At 36.1% G+C, this 23,026-nt stretch overlaps 1 protein-coding gene across 2 annotated transcripts; it reads right to left on the minus strand.

Annotated features, from left to right (window-relative positions):
• Positions 1–675: 675 nt before the first annotated feature.
• LOC114273486 (chromatin-remodeling ATPase INO80) lies at positions 676–21,259 on the minus strand. 2 transcript variants are annotated; one of them, XM_082898415.1, is made up of 23 exons: positions 20,673–21,224; positions 20,295–20,382; positions 19,657–20,044; positions 19,102–19,537; positions 18,790–18,990; positions 18,472–18,582; positions 17,407–17,837; positions 17,177–17,285; positions 16,998–17,078; positions 16,715–16,887; positions 14,928–15,053; positions 14,093–14,254; positions 13,935–13,992; positions 9,296–9,526; positions 8,984–9,130; positions 5,846–6,406; positions 5,476–5,736; positions 5,256–5,363; positions 3,968–4,062; positions 3,671–3,827; positions 2,248–2,445; positions 1,959–2,120; positions 676–1,356 (listed from the first exon to the last, which is right to left on the minus strand). In XM_082898415.1, the coding sequence occupies exons 1-23, from the start codon at positions 20,730–20,732 to the stop codon at positions 1,078–1,080; spliced, it is 4,623 nt and encodes a 1,540-aa protein (XP_082754541.1). In that variant the 5' UTR covers positions 20,733–21,224; the 3' UTR covers positions 676–1,077. The 2 variants fall into 2 exon arrangements, with proteins under 2 accessions (XP_082754541.1, XP_082754542.1); XM_082898416.1 differs by lacking the exon at positions 20,295–20,382 and having other exon boundaries at positions 20,673–21,259.
• Positions 21,260–23,026: the final 1,767 nt, after the last annotated feature.

Consider the following 23,026-nt stretch of genomic DNA (forward strand, 5'->3'; position numbering starts at 1 on the left):
CTAATTAATCAATTTTGACCCATTCGGCAATACAAAATTGAACAAACTTAGTTTATTCAGTCATTTCCAATTGAACGAACAAAATTTGTTCGGCTATGTCCCGATGCACAAAGAACAATCAAAGTATGTTCAGCACTTGTTTGCTGAACAAAATGCGAAACCTGCAGATGAAGGTTTGAACAAAACGCAGAACAAAATGCGAGACCTGCAGATGAAGGTTGAAAAGAAACCTGCAAAAGAAGGCTTCGAAGGTGGTGATCATAGTGGGAGCTTGCAGGGTTATGATTGCGGTGGTAGGGAGTTGCGAGGTGATAGCCATGCCAGTAGAGTTGCAGGGTTGTGGTCAGAGATGGCAGCAGTGATGGTAGTAGATGGAGATAGAAGGCTTGAAAGATTTTGATTGTAAGGAGAAAAGAGGAGGTTATGGACGAGGGTACAAGTGAAATAAATGTGTACAGTAATGAAACAAAATTTTTGAATTTTAAGGGAGGTTTAATTAGAAAAATGATGTCATGAGGTAAACCTGTCGTGTAAATAAAATTTCCCTTGCTAATTTTTGTTTGATGCTCCAATCTAACAATTTTTTGAACATCTGAATAGCAGCACAGAAATACCAAAACAGCAGAACCCAATACAAACAATTTCTCCAAGCCTGGAGAGAGAGAGAGAGAGAGATGTGTCAAATTTCTCTGTAATGTACCCCCAAATAAGTGCAGCTTTCGGCCGTTTACAAAATCATTTATCTAATATGGATCTCTCTACAACTATAAATAGGTAGGGAGACAGATCCTAACTATACATGCTGAAATCTACCAGTGTAATAACCCAGTAAAACTGGACACAAATTGAAGTCCCAAAAAAATAATCTATACAACACTATCATACAGTTCCGCTTGCTCACCCTTTCTTCTGCTCCTCTGGTCTAAGTTCAGTCATCACAATGATCAAAGTTTAAATCCCTCCACAGAACAAAGACTTCATCTCAATTGATCAAAGTAAAAGTTTACTTCTTTTTTTTTTTTTTCACGTAGAATTACCCTGTTGACAAGAAGCTACTATTGCCTTAAAAAATCTTCCTCAGCCAGAACTAGGCCCATGGACAGGTGGGTTTTGCTTCTCTAGAGCCGCCACCATAGAGGGGGCTGTAAATGCCGGCTCAAGATTTTCATTAACACTCTTGGTTGGTCTCTTTGGCCTCTTGGGTTTCTGCTGCTGTGTATCAGCATACTGTACCGAATCATCCAAATCATAGTCCATTGGCCCCAGCCCAGAGTTGGGGGACGAAGAATCTACATTTTTTGCAACTTTTTGAGGCCTTGGCTTTGACTGAGTTTGCTTCTCACCAGTAGTTTTCCTCTGCACACAGACAACCCAAATCATCAACAACTACTGTAAATGGATAGTTTCTATACTGCAACCATTGAGCTTGACTTCAACATGTAGTTAACCCAACAAAAGAAAGGAACAGACAGAATAACCACAAGAAAGAAAAAGAACGTTAGAGAGGTTAACATATTCAAGACTTGAAATGTAATCAAGTATCAGAACATATTCGAGAGAGGTTAACAACCATAAGGATGACTTGGTGTACGAGACTCCTGCTAAAACATGATCTGGATAGGGCAAATGTACACAACCATACCACCATTTTTGGAGAGGAGGTTTCTGTTAATCGAATCCGCACCACAAAGGATGCTAACAGTAAGGCTTAGCTGCCCCTTTAGAGGAGGTTAACCACCACAAAATAAAAATAAAAAGATCAATCATGGGACAAATAGGTAGGCCCTCAGCACCGAAGAATATGAGGGAAAAAATTGTCATATCTGCTACATGACACAACAGAGAAATTTATTGCTTGATCAGACATTTTAGCAAGTCCCGGTGATAACCCTTCAACAAAATAAAGTAATGCACACATAACAAGTCCAAAAATCAAGAGTACAGAGTGATTTTGGCACCTTTTTACTACTAGACTTTGCTTTCTCAGGATCAGGAGAGGGTTCGAGTTCATTTCCCTGTGGCTGTGATCCATTGTTTGCAAGATCTTCCAAAGATGCATCACCTTCTGCATCTATCCGTATACCTTTTGTTCCACCTTTTTTCTTTTGTCTATCCCTAGCCTAAAATTAAAAAAATACCACATAAGGATCTTTAATCATTCTGAATATGATTTTTAACTGTGAAAATGCCTTGAACCCGTTGCTAAATATATAATGCGTCTTGGAAACAAGAAAACTAATAGGCTACCTGTAGGGGAATTTCTTTCAATTTCTGCTCCAACTGGGCATCATCAATAAGTAAAGAAACAACATCCTCAGGAGCCAAGAGGTCACCCTGTACATGGCCACCCGTCATGACAAGCTGCTGCACAGTGTTCTTCTGACTCGCTCTCTGCAAGATCTTCTCTTCAACTGTCTCTTTACAGATTAACCGATAGACAGTGACCTACATCATGAAAATAGATCAAGAAATAAAATTATTAGTAATACAAAATCCAGAATCACTATTATTCAAAGTAGTTATGTAACTCCTTGATCAAAACAAAATCTTGAGTGTAAGAGAGTACAGAATGAAGCGCCTAATCTTTTAACTGAGAATTTATTGAAAAAAACAAGAAAACATTCCACATTATATGCCCCAAGATGCTGCACCCTTCCGACAATGCCTTGTAGAATTTAATTGGTTTGACTTCTTACAAAATATGGTTCACACTATCACTAGATTGATTTTATATTAAATTTAGCACCGAATGTCATGTATTTGTATAATCAGAATGGATTCCTTAAGATACAGATACTCTTCAGGGTAAGTAAGAACATAGCTTTGAATCTCCAAAACCAGATTATTCTGTCCACACTTTAATGTTAATAATGTGATAAAAAATGGTCTTGCAAATCATTCTTCAACAAATCCTTTCAAAGATGCTCAACAAAATACGTATCAATTCTACAATTTGGATAGTCAACTTTTTTTTCGCCAATGATTTGGTAATGTTTGTGTCTATAGTTTTTTGTTTATATTTATAACAATTTTAAAAATTGTAAACATACAAAAACTTGTTTGCTATCTACTTTTATTTTCAAAAACTCGTAATCAGTTTACAAAATTCAATAAACTGTTGTAACCACAAAAATTTATTTCACTTGTTTACAAAAAAAAGTATTCATTCATTCCTCCTCACTCACATCACTCATCACCACATCCAGTCAAAGTCACTGTTTGACTTCCTTCCGCAACCACCGGTAATCACCACCTGGCAGCAACCACCTTTGGCCACCACCTCTAGCTGCAATCACCACCTCCCATGGCTGGCAACCACGTCTGGCCACCGCCAACCACCTATTTCTAGAAACCAACTCCGACGGTAGCAACCACTTTCAGCCACTACCTCCCACTGTCACTTGTTTTCAAAACAAGTTTTCAAGTTAGATGTGTACCAAACATTTTTTTTTTGTTTTCATTTTCATCAAAAATAAACATAAACATGTTTAGTGTTTTCTTTAAATAAAAAAAAAATAGTAAACTATAAACGTTACCAAACGGCACCTAATTGTGAATGAAATAGATTTCAGAAATGCTGTGAAAACAAGAGCAGAAACATGGAGGACAAACCATTCACATGCATGCAGTTTTATTGAAAGACCATAAAAGTGATCAGGAGGAAACTAACATCCTTAGTCTGACCCAGCCGATGAGCTCTATCCATTGCCTGTAAATCCAAGGTTGGGTTCCAGTCACTCTCATAGAAAATGACTGTGTCAGCAGCTGTTAGGTTGATGCCTAGTCCACCAGCTCTTGTACTCAGCAAAAAGACAAAGATATCACTCCTGCAACGAGACAATAAACAGTTCAATGATCAAGTCACTTACAAGGTTCCATATTCAGTGGATATAACTGAGTCACAAAAAGAAGCAAGAATACAAATAAAAAACCAAAGTCCTTCAAAAACTAGCCAACAAACCCGTACCTATGCTGGAAGTCCCTCACCATGTCCCGACGATCCATTATAGTGGAGGATCCATCCAGCCTTAGGTATCTGTATTTCCTATAATTCATATAGTCCTGCAATTGAATGAAAGAATCAGCAAAAAGTCAAAATTTCAATGAAAAATGTTCAGTTTAAATTTGAGTGAATTGGTTATGATGCAATAAAGCAGCAAGGAACGATGACACCAAGCTAACTTGCAAGCTCAGCTTATTATGAGAACCTGAGCGCAGGGCCTCTGAATCACTGTCAAAGGACTTTAAAGAGGTTGTTTAGCTTAACAAAAAAGACCAAGCTAAGTTCGAAAATCATTAACAACCCTACAGTAGCTATAATAGTAATATATACCAATTTATGCACTTGGCTTGATTGCGACTACTACAATGCATTGGGTAAGCAACCCAACAAGAGTATTGCACTGAGCTAAGCCTGAGAATGCAGAAAGTGCAGAGAATCTGAGCTAGAATGCTTCAGTACTAGGCAGCACAAGCTGATTTAAGCAATGATCAGCTGTGGTACCATTTGAAAGAGCATTGCAGGCCAGATAGATTTCCTTACAACCCCACAAATCTTTTTATCATTAAAAAAGAATTAACATTCCCTCAATTAATTTTCAAATATTTTCCTCAAATTATCTAAACCATCTCAAAGTTTCCTTGCAACTGGTTTCTGCTTTGCAATTGAAGATACTATTCAAATTCCCAACTCCACCCTTCAATTAAGATGCTATAGCAATTTTACCAGTTTGTTCCAATGGCTTTGGCAACTAGCTTCCTGACTTTATCATACGACTTTCATATTCAATATCACAATCTATGTGATCACTGTCGATATAAATTTCCATGTTCAGAATTTGTCATTTAAATGGTACATTTAACAAGTAATAAACCTTGGCCGGCATTTCCATCCAAAGCTTTCTCCAATTTTAGTGTCCAAGTTAATGCAAATGGAAATTTGTTAGAAACATAACTTGCCCACATTCGATAATTCTTTCATTCTTCTGGCTTCTGAACCTCTTACACAAACTAGAGTTTCTTAAACTCCATGTTTGACCATAAAGAGGCAATCAGGTCCATTGAGAAAAACAACACACACAGACATGAACACATCTGCGGAGAATACACAAGCTTAAAATAGTTATTCAAATGTAGTGAAAGTTTGTTTCATTCTTTTTCCTTAAATCAAATCCCGAATGGAGACCATGGCATGGACAATCAAGCAATATGAGAGAGAGAGAGAGAGAGAGAGAGAGAGAGAATTTTCAGAATACCTCAAGAATATTCAGCATTTTTGTCATCTGTGCAAATAGAAGAATACGGTGATTTTCAGCCCGCAAGCGTTTCAACAATATATCCAGTGTTTGAAGCTTCCCAGAATCCTAGGAGTGCATAAATTAAAATTTCAACTTTAGTATTGTTTCAAACATCCCATAATTTATACACAGGCCATAAAAGACTACGAAAAAATATGAAGTGAAGGAGTAGTCCTACTGTAAGCATCTTTGCAGGGTCAAAGCTTTGCATCGGTGGACATGAACCAAATATTTTGTATGTTAGCTGCAAGGCAGGTTGTGAAACAGGTAGTTCAGAGTCTATCTCTTGAATCAAATGATGAGGAGGACCATCTGGCTTCCTAGGGCCATTATGGTCAGATGTGCGTGCAAACCCAATTAACAACCTCTTAGTCCAAGGGTCATGTAGTTCTTCAACCATTTGGTAAGCAAAGTTTCTATCTGAGCAGTGGGCATTAATCTATCAAGCACACAAGAAACAAAGCAAAGAAAGAGACGCTAATATTAGTGAAACTTCCTGATTACGAATAAAAAGAATAACCCAAAAATACTCAGAGATGAGAACTCACAGGGGGTGCTCTGGTTCTCGGAATGAAACTGTAGGCTGAATGAAGAAGCCTGACATTGGATAGAACCCTATCCTGATGTGACATGACAAAAGCCTCAAATGGAGCATCCTTAGGACCAGTTGCAAGTCTCCTTCTAAGTAGATTGGTATGCGACTTTGATGGCAGCAGCAACATTCGTGTGACTGCTCTTACTTTTTCCCTCTCAATTTGATTACCATAAAGATCATCATCCTCAGCTTCCATATGCATGTTGATGATGTCATCCAGAAATTGCCGATCACATCTCATAATAGAAAACAATAATCTCTCTATAAGAGAACTAGTTGCCAGAAATGCCACCTCTGCTGGGGACAAATCAATCAAATGAGCAAACCCAAAGGCTCCACTTTTAGGAAAGCACCCATCTGGGCTATTCCCTTCTACAAGCATAGATTGATAAACATTTTCTGGGGAGAAAATGTTAAAATGTTTCTCAAATGATTCTCTGCTAAGACCATGCCGTACTGCAGAGCAAAGTGTACTGGAACTCCGGACAACTTCTTGGTATACCAGTTTTGGCATCTGGAAGGCATTACAGAAAACCCTCAGCCATAACACAAAGGGAGAAAATGTCTCTACATGTGTATATATGTTATTGTGCATATTAATAAAGCACATAAAATTGAATAGGCAAGTGAAATTGATCATGCAAATTGGGCCAACATATCATTCTATTGATCAATTGTCCAGGTAAGCATTTGTATCCTTTTCTATTGGTCTTGCATTTTATGTTCCTACTGGAGTCCTCAAATTAACAAAGACTACTACTACTAGATTACACCCAAGTAAAACATGATTTATAACATGCATGTTTTCGTCGGAGCTAGTATTAAGGGAGTTTGAGACCTGAGAGGCTGTTTATTGGAAAGGGAGAAAGTAAACCTTAATTTTCAACTGATGTGAGACAAGTTGGAAAGGTGAATAACTACCTACTGTTCAAGTTGCCTACAATGGAAAAGAGCAACAATTCTTGCAATTTGTACAGCCATGTCTTCTAACCTACATCATAAATAGAAATATGGGAAAAATAGTTTGGCAAAACACTCATTCAAAGAACTAAGTTCCATGTTCCATGCTTTGGTTCAAATAGACCAATCTCCCAAACCAAGGGGTAAAGGCTCTACGAAAAAAAGGAACCAATACCCAACAGAAATCAATGGAGAATCCATACCTATGAAGCACAGATACTTCTAAAAGAGAGGCGTATCGTTTCTGATACTGATATTCCTCCTTGGATACTCATGGATACTAGTTGAGAGTATCGGAATACTTCTTAATTAATTTTTGATTAATTTTGAAGTATCAGATGCTCCACGTCACGTATTACTTTTATCAGATACTTAATTACTATTATCGTATTACTCCAAGTGAGTATTACTTCTTTTACGAAATTAGAATAGTAGCATTTCTTGCATAGCATTATAATATAATATAATATAATATAATTGTGTGTTCTTTGATAAGAACATAATGAGTTAAAAGTGATAGAATTTGTCAAATTAACGTATCCTTACTTTATCATACATGTCCCTTACAACTGCATAAACAATAAAGATTAACAAGAGAATATGGCAATAATAAAATAAAATATCAATAAATAAATAAGCAACTAAACTTCCATAAATAGTGCAAAAGGGAAAAGCACATGGAGATTGTTTTGTAATTGTAATGTTAGACTTGATATTGAATGAAATATTTGCAAGACCTATTGAAAATAAAAAAGTAGACTAGCGATTGGCTTAAATTAATACCTAATTCTTAAAAATTAATATTTTGTATTATAAAATTATATTATGGTTAACATTCTTGAGAATGTGTAACTTGTTACTAATAATTTAAATATATATATTTTTTACAAATGTATCTTAGCCTAATTTGTATGTCCTATTTTTTTAGGTTTTGTCATATCACCGTATCATATCCATATCTATATCCATATCTGTGCTTCCTAGATCCATACTAAACGAACCTTAGACATTGGATTTTGTTCAGTTTGATTCTCAAACAGTCACTCGACTATGCATCCCTGGTACAAGTACAAGAAGATCAAATAAAATGATATGATGCTTTCTTTATGAGACTTGTTAAGCATACTTTGTTTTAGACCCATGCTTGGGTAGAGGTACAAATGCAAGACATCTCCCACAAAAATATTCACTAAGAATCAGATACCCTACGAGTAAAAGACTATGTAACTTGCAAGAAGGTGACAGACATTATGCAAGCTTCATGGCTCTCACCGAATAAATATACAAGAATGCATACCTGCAGGCTGCAGCACATTCACAGCTGTGTTACATGGATTCTTCTATTTCCCCGAAGGTACCCGTGTCCATTGAATATGACATGGATAAAGGTGTGGGATATGTGTCCAACACTCGTACCCAATTTAGATACTCAAATCCTTTAATTTGTGACAATATATGAAGAAGAAGAAACTCACATTTGCTAGTAAAACAATATATTTAGCCTCTCACATGAATTAGATATAGAAATTTCATATTTTCCCTGAATTCTTTTAATTTCGATAATTTACAACATCTCATCTGAGAATATTATATAATGTGCAATATATTGTGACAATACTAAGGTCTAACGCTTGAATACACCTACACCCGATACTCGTACCTGAGTCCATGTAACATAGAATCACGCATAACATGTGCCCTTCCACACATGACAAAAAATTCAGACATTCAAAAGATTATGAATCATTTGATGCCATCTTTACCCCTCTTTTAAGCTACCTGTTCCTTGAAACCCTTGTAACTTCTATGTAGCTAACTCACTCAGCTAACCCTTATTCCAATTAATTGGATCAAATTCCCATTACTTACCAAAAAAGGCATCAAATCTCCATATGCATGGACAAATTTGCAGTCCCACCAATAGATGTTCTTCAAATCACATAATCATTGTATTTTTGCTATTTGAAATGCGTCAGATGAACAGTAGAATGAGCGTCAGTGGTCCAAAATATTTAAGAGATGCAATATGTTCAACTGCAGTGTTTAAGATACTCTACTTGTCTTCTTATATATTGCATAACCTCATAAGTATGTAGGGACAAAGAAGTGGGCGGCACAGCCAAACTGGTACCTTGTATGTAATAGGATTCTGACCTCCAGGGTAGTATATATCCTCTAACTCCCCAAAGGGAGGGGGCAGAAGAGAATTTGAAATTTCTCCAAAATAAAGGTATGAACTTCCTTCATTTCTTTCAAATAACTCAGGGTGGTTGCAAACCTACAATAAAATAGAAAAGAAATACTTGTTGATGATACACAACTACTCAAGTCTAAAAAAAAATGACATAAAAAGCAGATAAAATTCACATAAGATCCACATACACTTACTATGTAAATAGAGATATACCAAACAAAAGCAAGAACCACAAGACTAATAAAATACCTTTCTCAGCTGAATGACAATATTCATTAAGTTCATAATTTTTATCTCATTAAGATGCCCGCGGTTGCTGTCAAACAACTCAGCAAGAGATATCTTGTTCTTTATAGCTTGATAAAATGCTTGCTGCCGAGAACTCAACTTGCAGTGCACTGTGATCTCAGTTTTAGTGGTTAACTCAGAAATCACATCTTTTTTAACCCGCCGCAGCATAAAAGGCTTTAGAATGGCATGCTGTTAAAGAAAGAGAAGCCAAAATATTGATCAGCAACACCCCTTCATATAATCCAAACCAATTCTAATCATCTACATGGAAATTTTCATATTTTCGCAGCAAGACAAGATCATACTGGTTACAATCTTCTTGAAACACAAATATACAAATGCAGTAGTAACAGAAAGAATAACAAAGTTGGTAACGTCCACAGAGAGTAATTGAAAATATTAACTACATGTTTACTTGCACTGTTATGTGTTCTCTTGAACAAGATGCATTGTGGAATTTGAGTCAAGGCTTCAAGCCAAACATTCTTATCCACTTAAGCAATCCATTCCCTCTGGAAACAAGAGTAACAACATGGGGAAGCATCTTGTATGATCAGGTATGTGGTGTGTTAGAGAACAGCTAGTCCAAAAACTCAGGCTGTTAGGAAATGGGCCAACAATGTGCGATCTTGTCTTGCACATGGAGAGATAAACAGATAACTAAACAGAGGTTAAACAAGCAAGCTTCTTAAGCAAAGGACCAAATACAACTGCAAAGACTTGAACCCAAGACCTTTAAAAACCAAAGTTCTAATGCCATGTTAGAGCATCACTAGTTTCAAGAACTTAGCTGATAGGAAATGGCCCAACAACATTTATCAAGCTATACAGCATTGTATATGCCATTTTTAAAGAAAGATTTAGTTGAGAAAACTACTGTTGGTCAATCCAAAGATAGAACGACAGAAAATCTTGAATTCTAATTTTCAGGTCAAGCACACACGACTCACACAAAATATATGTATCCTGAGCAATATAGTTAGGAGTTGGGGGCCACCTAACCAACTCTTTACCAGTAGACAGAAATGAGGGTATAGTGAGTTATCAAGAGGACGGTTTTTTTGTTGGGGCAGATTGAGGCACAGTGAGACTTGACTAAAGCAGCCATTTCTGTTTTCTTGGATCAATAATCAATGAAAAGGGAGAGACTTGGGAGGACATCATCCAAAAATATGAAAACCGCAACCATGATGGGCGAGTACTACTAGAGTGTTATGTAATCACAAACTTCCTGGCAAGTCAATCAATAGTTTCATAAGATGGCTACAGGATTAGTTGTGCATAATGAGATGGAATGTGGCTGATCAATAAGTTCGGCAACAAGGGATGTCAAGATAAACAAAAGATAAACTGCAATCAAGGTAATTAGAAGTGGCACCCGTTTCAACCAAGTATAGATATTATCATATGACAGAGTCTGTGACATGCAAAGTAGACCAAATGTGTAGATTAAGACAGTGAGAAAACATATCATTGCCTTTGTTGATTTTTTTTTTATTTTTTTTTATTTTTTTTTTTTTCACAAGGAGTCCACAGGAGAATCAAATCTTTGCAGCTGTTCCCAAGTAATCGGTATTAAATTTTGTTGAGAATCTAGAGATAAGTTGAGGAATCTGGTTCTTCCAATTCATCCAAACAAAGGATGATCCGATATAAATCTTACAGAAAATGCAATGAAAGACTTATTGGCTTTGAACAAACAAGTAAACAGAGAATACATAAGGAATGGATATGAATTATTAAGACAGGACAAGGGATGGGATGGTAAAGAGAGAAGAGAAAGAAAAAAAAAAAGGAGCCAGAAGATTTTTACACAGATAATAGCAGGGAAATCAATAATCTCTTATCACACAAAGCCATATAACAAAAAGAAGCCACCCTAATTATCTATAGTTTTTCGTTATTGACTCATCAGGTGTTAAAAAGTGTCATAGCCGGGCTTTCCTATATAAGTAAAACTTAGTGACAAGAACAAAACATATTTCAACTTTTTGATTTTCCATTTTCACGAATAAGAAAAAAGGGATGATCACTTGTAGTGACTAATCACAAATTGAACCAATGTATTGATCCACGATGAGATTTTTTCTATAAGTAATCCACAACAAGATAGTTGCAATTACAAGATGAAAATCAAAATGCAAAATAGAAACTGAAATACAAACTTCAATAAAGAGCAATGAAGCATGGACACACCATTTGAGTCGTTGTAACAGTGTCCGACACATGACAGACAAAGAAACGGCTTGGACACGTGTCGGCAATGCCACGTGACTTGCCAACTTTTTTTCTTTGTTTTTTTATGATTTATTTCACGGGACATGTTGGGGAACACATCAAGGACGGCATGCCCTCTGTCTGAACACACCACAAGATATGTTTGGGGTTTTATTATAATTTTGGAAAGGTGGATTGGTGGTCAAAGTATAGTATTTTCGATCTTTGATGGAATAGTATTTTATATGTTGAATGATGTTTAAATTATAGATCAAGTAGTTTTTTCATGCTGAATTAGTGCTAGTTTTTATTATTTTGGTTGTTTGTGGATAAAATCTAGCAAATATATATATATACTACTATAAGAGTCACTTAAGTTTTGGGAACAGTGAGATGGGTCATATTTTGCCATCTTCTGCCACCTTTGCCCTTTGGCGTTGGAATCCTTGTCGTTTAGTATCAAAACGATGTTGTATCGGTGAATGAAAGAGGAAAAAGAAAAAGAAAAACGCTTGCTCTGCCCAACGAAGAGAGATAGATAGAGAGAGAAAGAGGTAGACGAAACGAAGACAGAGAAGACAAAACAGACGAAGGAAGAAAACCCACTGTCATCGGCGATGGCGAAATGAGGAGAGAGAGAGAAGACGAAGGAGGAGAGCTCCTGAACCAGCGAAGAGAGTGAGAAAAGACCACCTGGGCTCAACCGCCAGAGCTCTTATGAAGAGAGACAATGACCGCAGATTGAATCCGCCGGAGCTGTTGTTGTCAATGTTGCTTTCAATCTTTATTTTCCTTTTCTAATGCTGAGTTTCTGTGTGATTTGTGTGTGTTGTCAATGTTGCTTTCAGTCTTTATTTTCATTTCTAATACTGAGTTTCTGTGTGATTTGTGTATGTGGGGTTGAAAAAGTGGGTTTACAGATTCAAACTATACCTACTTGACTTGACTGAACTCCACAACACATACAAAGAAGGTACAGTGGAATCTTTCAATCGCTTGGGTTTTATTGGGGGATGTTGTGCTTTTCTTCTCTCTTTAAAAGTAAATTTCTTTGGTAGTGTTTGTTTTTGTTTTCAAATCATGATTTGGGTCAAAAAATTGAAAAACATGTTTGGTTAACATGTTTTTAAAACACAACTCAAAAGTGTTTTCTCTCTCCTCTCCTCTTTTTTTTTAATTATTAATAAATCAATCAATCACTTTTTCTCTCTCTCATCTCTCATTCTCTCACATTCTACATATCAATCAATCAAAAAATAAAATAAAACTACAAATCATCTCAAAACTATTTTCAAAACTCATAACCAAACACAATTTCAACTTTCAAAACTCATTTCAACAACTTATCTTTCAAAATACAACTCAAAACTCACTTCAAAAACTAAACCAAACGGAGCCTTTTGTGTAATATTTTCAGTTAAGTGTGAAATACCCACAAAAAAGTTCTAATTTTTAACTTCAATTTTGCTTGTTTCACTCATTTTTATGTTTTCATCCATGTTGGACGTATATACCCCTGTATAAAATTCCTTGGGTTTTATTTCTTTGCCTTTCCAATTAATTGCGACTTGAAGAATATTTGAAAAATTGATGCATACACACGTATCCAGATATTCTTTGTTGGTTGGTTTCAGGATTTGAGTTTAAAAGTTTATAATAAACTGAATATTCTCTTTAGGGAAAACGACCGTACGACCTATTTTCTTTTTATCAAGCTGCTCCATAAATGGCCTCTCACCCATATTTCAGTTGGCCCGGAGGTTTCTGGCGCAAACTTGTTGTGCATTACTAAATGCATAGTGGTTGCATCTTGTGCAATCTAAGGCACGTAGTTCCTTTACATTGATGCTTGAGAAATTTAGAAGCTTCTTGTAACAAGTCTTAAACCTCCATTCTCAAATGAATCTCACTTGATCATTGTAATTGCTATACTATTTGCAGAAATGCATGGCAAGTATAAATGATAACAAAGAAATATCAAAATGTATTTGTGTATTGTGTTTTGCGAACAATAAATTTACCTTTCTGGGCCCAAAATTTATAAAGAAGTTAAGTCGTCTACGCTTCTCTTAAAAAAGAGTATACAAGTGATAGCTTAAATAATCTAATTAATTTACATATTTTTTTCACATAATCTTTTCATTTCAATATTTGCACAGGCGGTACTAGTATATATATATATATATTTCTTTATCCCCTCCTTGTCCTTATCCAACTTATTTAAAAATCATGTTCATAGATAAGGTGATGTTCCTCAAAAAAATAAAAATAAACAAATAAGAATCCAACTCCCCTAGCACATGCAATCAGAACTGTCCTCAAATGACAATATATTCACCTATATTCACAATAAAATTTTAGAAATTAGAAGCCTACTCACCAATCTGTTAAGCTGATGTTCATTTAAAGTGCCCCCATGTTCTGCATGGCCCTCAATTCTGATAATACATGATAAAGAAGTAAGGAAGGAACTTTCTTACTTCACTAGTTCAATTTGAGAAGACAGAAAACAGATTACTCTTATGGAAGGAAACATACCCTTTTGAAAACCATTCATTGAACTGTTCGTGGCTATCAAACAAGGTTGGCATAATAAAATGTAGTAGGGCCCACAACTCTGCCATGTTATTCTGGATTGGTGTACCAGTCAGAAGCAAGCGGTTTCGACAATTAAAACTAAGCAGCGTCTTCCACCTTATACTGTAGGATCAAAATTAATTACAAATATGACTAAAAGGAAGTATAAGGTGACTGTGCAGCTATAAAAGATTCTAACGATCATATGTCAAAATTGTGTGCTAGAAAATAAAATATTATTGGCAGTACAATATATATAATAGCATACAGTAGCTTATTTGTAAATACAATGTTCATAAGTTTAGACAATATAACCATCAGTCCGTAAATCAAACATCCATGAACTTAGGTTGACAATACAGAAGCAAGGAATAACTGTGGCTTTAAATACAGATAAACACACCATTTTTATTTTTATTTTTTGATTTGGGTTATTCTGGGGCAAACAAAAACCTTACTAAACAATCCAGACTAAAAAAGTAGAGGCAGTAATGAACATACATTCATAAATTCTGCCTTTAGGCACTGTCTGGTTGAGTTTTTAGAACTTATTTCCTGAATTTTTGAATGAAAACTTAGAAACTAATTTGAAAAAAAAATAAAAACCAAAAAAGGTATTTTTGAATTTTTAAAAAATATTTTTGCAGGAAAAAAGAGAACCATATGAAAATTAAGTGTTTTTTTTTTTTTTTTTTACACTTTTTTTCAGATACATATTCTAAAAATTCAACCAAAAAAAGTCAACAGAACCATTTAGGTCAAACCACACAGTTACTTCAAAGATGTCACATCTAACCTGTTTGAACTTTTGATTGCCTGGGCTTCGTCTAATACCATGTATTGCCATTTTACACGCCGGAAGTACTTCTCATCAGACACTAGCAATTGGTAGCTGGTAATGAGAATGTGAAATCCAGCCTCCCTAACAAGAGAAAAATTGAGTTGATTATTAAAAAGAAAGACAATACATGGCAACTTTGAAACGCTTAGATTAATGACTAGAAAAGGGAGGCAGCGAATCTGTAACAGCACATCCCAACAAAGCATAAGGAAGCTGACTCTAGAAGCAAAATGAACAAGTTGCCAATTGCCTGCCATATTTAATCATACATGGGCTTCCATAATTTAGGTTCTTACGAAGATCAGATGGTATTTTAAGGTGTATTGTTCTTTTCAAGCTTCTGAATGGGAGAGCTGTTATTTGCCAAAATGCTAATATAAAAATTGGTATCCTTTTCTAGAATGTTGGTTAGAGTCAAGATATCTGAAAACTGCTAACTTCCAAAACAGCTAATCACCCTTCAATATAGGTTGGTAAGGTTACGTATTTTGTAGGGTCAGAGGTTTCTTTACTTTGTTACTTTTCTGGCCCTGTTTGCCACTTTCCTCTCAATATTTTAGGCTAAATAGGGCATTCAATCCTCTTGTCCTTTCTTTGTAATTCATCTTTATATTTGATGCAATTTGTTGTTTCCTATTAAAATTATCAAAAGAAAACCATTAATGCATTCTAACTAACATGAATAGTCTATAATGTTCTCTGCCTGACAGATGCACTTCGTAAAATATGTCAAATCCCATTTCATGCACCAACTCTGGTGTCACTGTTCAAATACTACCATGCAATTAGTTTGTTATGCCAAGGGGAAATACCTGTTGAGTCCACACTAAGGTGGTTAATGAGCAGATAAGGGGTAAATCTGAAGATTGCAAAAGATTAGAGTGATGGATTGATTTTCCCGTCTTTTTTCTTTTTGCTGTGTTTCCTCAACTCCTTTGCAAGCCTGGTTGTACTGGAACAGACCAACCAACCTCACACAGAATCTCTGATTTCGCCGCTGATTATAAATTTAAAGAATAAAAGAGTTTATACTCCATGCCATTGGGAGTAAGTTCAGACTTCTTGTCTACAGCATATTGGTCATTAACTTTTATTCCTTTGCTAGTTAACTGTTATTGCCCTACTGGCCCTTAGTACCCATCAAAGAGGCAAACCACTCCTCGTGTATCTAGGCCAGTCCAGGTTAGCAGTTGAACCTGGAACCTCCAGCTAAATTGTAGAGCCTCACACAACTTGGTTCATCAGCTACACTAGTGAGGACAAGTTCCACTTGGTTATGCATAGGTAGCGCTATAGAGCAGCTATCCTACACATGAAAATATTTAACTACAACATATTCATTATTCGCAGTGCATGAATTACAGTACGGTGAATATTCACATATATACTTATCTATACACTATCAACCTTTACGTAACTGTACACACACTCCAACTTCATCATATTTTCAAAACTGCATTCTTAGACAGAAGTTTCTAAATATATGTTCTAGTCTCTTCGGTCAAGCATCTTTCTTCTGCGTCAAATGTGGATACCCATGTTGAAACTTGTTATATCTAAAGAAAGGGAATTTATGAATGACACCACATTTATTATAATGTTTATTGAGATAAGAATCTAAAAAAACACTAAAATACCATGCAAATGCCAAAAAAGAAGTATCATTTTTCATCTTACCAGGGAAGAAAAAGAAAATAACTTTTACAAAGAAAAAAAATGAACCCATGGTAGCAGACAATTACCGACGATAGAGACGCTTTGGGTTGATATTTTTCCTAAGAACCGTCCTTTCTTGAAGCCCACCCCAATAAGGAAGAGTTTTCAAGTCAGGGCAGAAACGACTAATTTCATCAGCCCAGTTGTTCAAGACAGAAGCAGGTGCAACAACCAGAAAAGGGCCCCATATATTTTTTTCCTGTATGGCATAAACCAATCCAAGTTACTATAAGCAACGTCCTGACACAACAAATCCATGATACCATTAGAAACTTTCTAGATAAAATTATAACCAAATAGTTTACTTACTTCAGCCAAATGAGCCAAGAAAGCCATGGCTTGGATGGTCTTTCCCAGGCCCATTTCATCAGCGAGAATACCATTTAAACCCTAGAAAATATCAGACCAGCTGAAGTTAACAGCTACATAAAGATATAAGTGAGTGCTTGTACAGAGAGAAAAGACTAGTCTGTGGAATTTCCAACTACCTGCTCATAACAATTTACCAGCCACTGAAGGCCTTTTAGCTGATACCCTTTGAGGGAACCTTTAAATAACTCTGGTGTCTGCACTGATGATTTTATGGGCATGGTCGAGCTGACAGCATTGAAATGGAAGGTTTCAACATACTAACAGAATAAAAAAAATGAAATGCCTCCAACATCATAGTACTTTCAGTAAGAAAATAATTTTTAATAGGGATGGCAGAGGGGCTTACGGATGCAATAAATCTATGTTACTAGATCCTGCAATTGACGCATCCTGGTCAGGGAGCCCCAAATCATCAGTTTGCCGCAGCTTTAAACATTCAGTATCAAATGCACTTGTTATTTTTTTCTGCTTGGAAACTGCATCTTGAGCAGCTCTTAATGCCTCCTTTTTCAATTCAGCCTCCTCAGGATCATCTTCCTCTCCAGGCTGAGCTTCAGAAGAACTCAAAAGCATTTCTTGGTCATTCAATTTATCATCATCTACAGTCAACACTTCAGATGGTTGTGAAGTAGATTTGTTTTGCATAAAATGACTGTAGAGTTCTGTTTGTGACAACAGGAAATTGAGCCTCTGCTGTTGCCTCTTTGCTTCACGAAGCTCCTGTTCACGCTTCAAAGCTTCTGCAACTTCTTTTTCCTCTCTTTTCCTCACTTCAGCCTGCAAAAAGAGAGATTACACACTAGAGAATTATTCTGGTAAAAATTATTTTTAAAATAGATTTGTATAACTTCAAAACAGTCTCTTCATATAGTAGTTCTTGGTGTAATAAATTGTCAGAATTCATGTTCTTTATATCTTCTAAGCATCAAGATATGGACGCACAAGTGCATCCAAAAACCCATCAAATCTTCACATCCTCGACTTTAATACAGCTCAAGGTTAGCAGTTAAGATGACATAGCATTTCAACAAATAGGCAAATAAAGGCTTGCAAGTCAAATACCATGGTAGAAGAGTGATAAAACTTATATAGTTGGTTGAGGTTAATGGACTCGGCTCATCTACATACCACCAAGGATCATAGAAATAAAGCCATCATATAAATGTACAACAGCATGCATATATTATGCAAGGACTTGAACGATTCTATTGAAACACAATACGCATTAATTTTGATCTATAGATACATATATATACAAAGGTATATATATATATAGAGAGAGAGAGAGAGCTTCTTTGTTTTCCACTGAAATTACAAATAAATATGCCTATTTGAAAGATGCTATGTTGTCAAAGCCCCTTTAACAACCAAGTTTTATTCGAACAATTTAACAAATGGAAAAGAAGAGTACCATCTCTTTATCAACTCTCTTCCAGAACACCAGCATGTCTCTGGCCAGTTTCCTTGTGCGAATTGCGGCACTCCTCATCAATTTAAGTGATCTACTCACCTTCATTTTCACCTAGAAAAGAAAACCCACCAGTAAGCTTGCAGAATAGAACAATATAACCGACAAGGTAGCTACAAGATGTATATACAGCACTAAGTACTAATAACAAACATTATAATCAACCATCACTAAGGCTTGAAGGGTAGAATATCAGTTCCCAAAATGCGAGTACAAAAATATGGTAAGCCAGCTACGGGCCCAGATAAAATTAATATGTACCTCTCTCTGACAGGTTTCTGAGAACCTCTTGGCATCAGCTAGTTGCTTCCTATGAAAGTTGGTGAAAATCCTATGGTGTTTTGGTATGTCCTTTCTTACAATGTTTACCCAATATTTCCCAATCTTCTCCATTTCTTCCTTCTCAATCATATAAGGGTCTTTCTTCATCTTTTGCTTCTTAGGTAAACTTCGTTCAATGATCTGTACAGCAACAAGTCCACATATTTCTAAGAAAACAAGCCAACCCCACTATCCAAACATAAAAGCATAATGTGATCGCCCCATTATATCTCAACGAAAGAAAATACTGACCTCATATGTGTCTCCTTTCTCCAACACCTTCACATAGTAAACTTGCAACACACCACCGTCAGACAAGATAGACCGTCTTATTCCTCCAGCTGCTCCCTCGGGGATGGAAGATGAATCCAGCCCAACATCACTGACTTTCAGACTGAACTTCTGACCTGAGTTACTGGCTGACAGGGCCTTCAATCTTGCTTGAAGTGATTCATATTGGGGCCTGGGTTCACCCATCCCTGCCCAACTTCTAGGCCCAAATCTCTTATCATTTGCCATCATTGCAGCCAATGACCCCAGATCAAGGGTGCCCTTAAGGTAAAATTCCTCTACCCAGATATCTGACATGCCCGGTAAGTTGAGTGATGCTGCCAACTTTTCATAAGTTGGAGGTATCCTATAAGTGATGCCATCTCCAATATCCAGGTAAGCAGGTTCATAATTTGATCTGCAAAGTGTTTTCCACATTTGAATAAACTAAAAAATCTTTCCAAAATTCAAGTATCACTTAATAGTGGTAATTCAAATATTTCAGCATTCATACAAGATTTTAGGGAAGAAGAAAACCTATCGATGCCATATTCCGGTGCAAAATCTACTTCATGATAGTTTCCCAGCTTTTGGGGACTAACGTCATTGAGAAAATCCGATGTTGTTTCAATTTCATGCAACCCTCCTCGATGATCAGTTCTCAATTTCCGACCCTTGGAACTACTTTTCACAGCCGGAATCCCAATTCGGGTAGATGCAGGACTTGCAGAGGAATTATTGGGCCTCCTCTTGTACTTCTGAATATGTTCTCCAAGCATTGCCCGATACCGCTCCTCCGTAATATGTACACCGTGGCTGCCGTCCTCCTCCTCGTCACTGCTATATGTGTTCCGCCTCTTCTTCTTTGCCAAACTCAAGTCCCTCTCCGACATAGTCCCATTACTGCGGTCTCCCATGGCTCCACCTATTTATAACCAAAAGAATGCAGCCAATCCATACACACAAAGTTAATACTTTACTAGCTCAAATCTCCAGTCGATCAAAACAACTAAAATTAAATCATACTAGTAGAAAAGCAAAAGAGATGGTTATGAATTTGTAAAATGAATATATGTTCAAGTGTTCAATCCAAAAGGGTCATCATTGAAATATCAAAACTATTAAGAAAGAATTGGCAAAACCAATGAAAACTATCTAGAAACAAAAGTGCCTACCTTGGGTACCTCTGCTCTCATCCTGACTACTATTCCCATAATAATCAAAACCATCATCTTGTTGTGGTAGTTGAAAGTTCATCAAAGACTACAATAAAAACCCAAAAAATATATATATAATAAATAAATAACACAAAAAATTCATTCAAAATTTTTAGGTAAAAAACAAATAAATTCAACATGCCCAATTGAAATTACCATGAAAATAAATAAATAAAAATTAAAAAAAATACAAATACATAATAAAAAATAAAAAACAAAGAATAAAAAAGAGAACTTTCCACAAAAGAAATTGAATCAAGTGATAAAAGGAAGAGACATCAAGTGAAGAAAGCAAACACAACCCAATTGAGAAGAGCAAAAACCCATTACACAAACCTCAAGATTGAAGAGTGTCGAGTAAGATAAGGAGGTTTTGGAGTGTCGCTTGGGGTCCATACGACTGTTGAGAAGAGAAGAACCCTGAGGACTGAAACCCTAGGTATCTGAAGAGCATTGAGGGAGATGAAAATTTTAAGGCCAGAGAATGGAGAGAGAGAGAAAGAAACCCAACCCTAACCCTAGAGGAGAGAGAAAGCGCGAGCGAGGTGGGACTGCCGCGCAGGATAAGGCTCGACAGAGGGACAGACAGAGAGGAAGAATCGTAGACACAGGTGAAAGACATCGCATACGGATGCTAACGTGCGCCTGTGGAGCGTCGTTGATTAACGTGCGCTACAGTGTTCCTTTTATTCAAGCTTGTGCTGTTCTCTATCTCTCTCTCTCTGTATCGTGTGGGTGAGCATGCAATGGGAAATTGTCTTTGAGAGAAAGTGTAGAGGTTATGTGAAGCTGCGGTAAGGTGTATCATACAGAACCTCAGATCACTGTACACGTGGCCGATTGGGCCTTGACTGGAAGATTAGGTGTGGGGACCACGGAATGGATGGTGTATATGTGATTTTGATGGAGTTTCTTGATAAATTGATTTCAGATGCTTTGGAGTGACGTCTTGTATAGGGTGATCTCAGAGGGACTTTTTATATGGTTGAGATTTTTTTTTAAATAATTATGTATGTACCCGCGACTTAGTATTACTGTATTCTTAATTTTTGTAAAATTAAATTTTAATTATTCAAAAAATCACTTTAAAATCATTCTACAAAAAATCACTACATCTTGATTATGATAAAATCACAGCCTTTGAATTTGGAATGTACCATTAGACTCAATTTGGATCACGAGATTGTAAACACACTATTTTGATCGATATTAAGACTTGGTACTTTATTTCAAAACACCTGATGATGAAAGTTACAATGTGTAATCTTTTGAATTCCTCAACAGGATACTAAAATTTAAATTTTAATCCCAACTATCCCGACTTAATACTCGTTTTGGCCAACATGCTTTTTGACTCTTCTAAAATCCTTTTTCAAAATATTTTGGCTGAGTAATTCCAAATATTTCCATAATATTCTGAGACTCGCGTTTTCCAACTCCAAATATTTTCTTTTTCAATAGACTGAGCAAAGAATAGAATGGAAGTGAATGAAAGGGTTGGAAATCTCTGAAAATTCATGTTTTCCCTTCAAAATATGCTAGCCTTGCACTATTAATCTAGCGGTACATTTTTTTTTCACTGCCCATATAACATCTTATGGCCGGATGGAAAATGTGGTCGGCCAGATAAATAAGCCAACTGATTTGTCCAGATACAGAGCATTTTCGGGAAATTCGGCTTCCTTGAGATATTTGTGTCCACAACTCTTTATATACACACCTTATAGGCTTCATTTCCAATGGTTGCAAAATATTTGCAAAGGCTAGAAGCTTGTTGAGAGCACCCTACCTCCACTTTCCTTGTATCATCTTCAACCTTCCAAGGGTTACAAAATGTGTTTTATCTAGCCAGATGGTTTATTCATACAGCCAGAGGACTTTTCTAGGAAGAATATAGCATAACAAGGCAATTTCTAATGTACGATCTCTTGAACCTACAGCTTCCACCATCTCTCTTTAGTTATCTTGGATTAACATTATGATTTGTTAGATTCAACTTCTGTTGGTTGAGTCAATTCATTATTATACATTATTTCCAACCCCATATATTTCTATTCATTCATTGTTGTACATAACTTCTAATCCCACGTCTTTCTATTCATTCATTGATGTATTAACTTCTAACTTCACGTATTTTATTCCTTTCATTGTAAAGGTTTGTTATAATAACTTCCAACTTTCATTTCTTTCTATCCCTTTGCTATGTATGTCTTCCAATTACCATTTCTTTCTCTCCCTTTCATTTCCATGTTTTCCATACTTATTAATAGCATCGCGTTTTCTTTTTATCATATCAATGCCTTGCATACATATTTCATGCATTCGAATTCAACTCATCTGCATATGTGGATTTTTTTTTCATTTGAAACATGATTTCGTATGCTACCTCATGCCTTGAGACGACTTACATGTCATATACATGAGCCAAATCTATAGTTGCATTCTTGTGTGTATTACATTAGTATTTCGCATATAGGATCATGCATAATGTGCTAACTTTTTGTTTATTCATTTGCGAGACACCAATACATACTATGTGAGCACTTATAGCCTTGGCATTCCGCCTATGCATGATTTTTCTTACTATGTCTAGCATCTTACCATGCGACTACGTGCTCAGTTGATATATTTCTATGATTGCTAATGGATAGAAGTTGTGTTGCTTAATTTGAAATAGTAGTGATTTTTAC

The sequence above is a fragment of the Camellia sinensis genome, chromosome 12 (genome assembly GCF_055761805.1).
Source record: "Camellia sinensis isolate YWXY chromosome 12, ASM5576180v1, whole genome shotgun sequence".
NCBI lineage: Eukaryota > Viridiplantae > Streptophyta > Magnoliopsida > Ericales > Theaceae > Camellia > Camellia sinensis.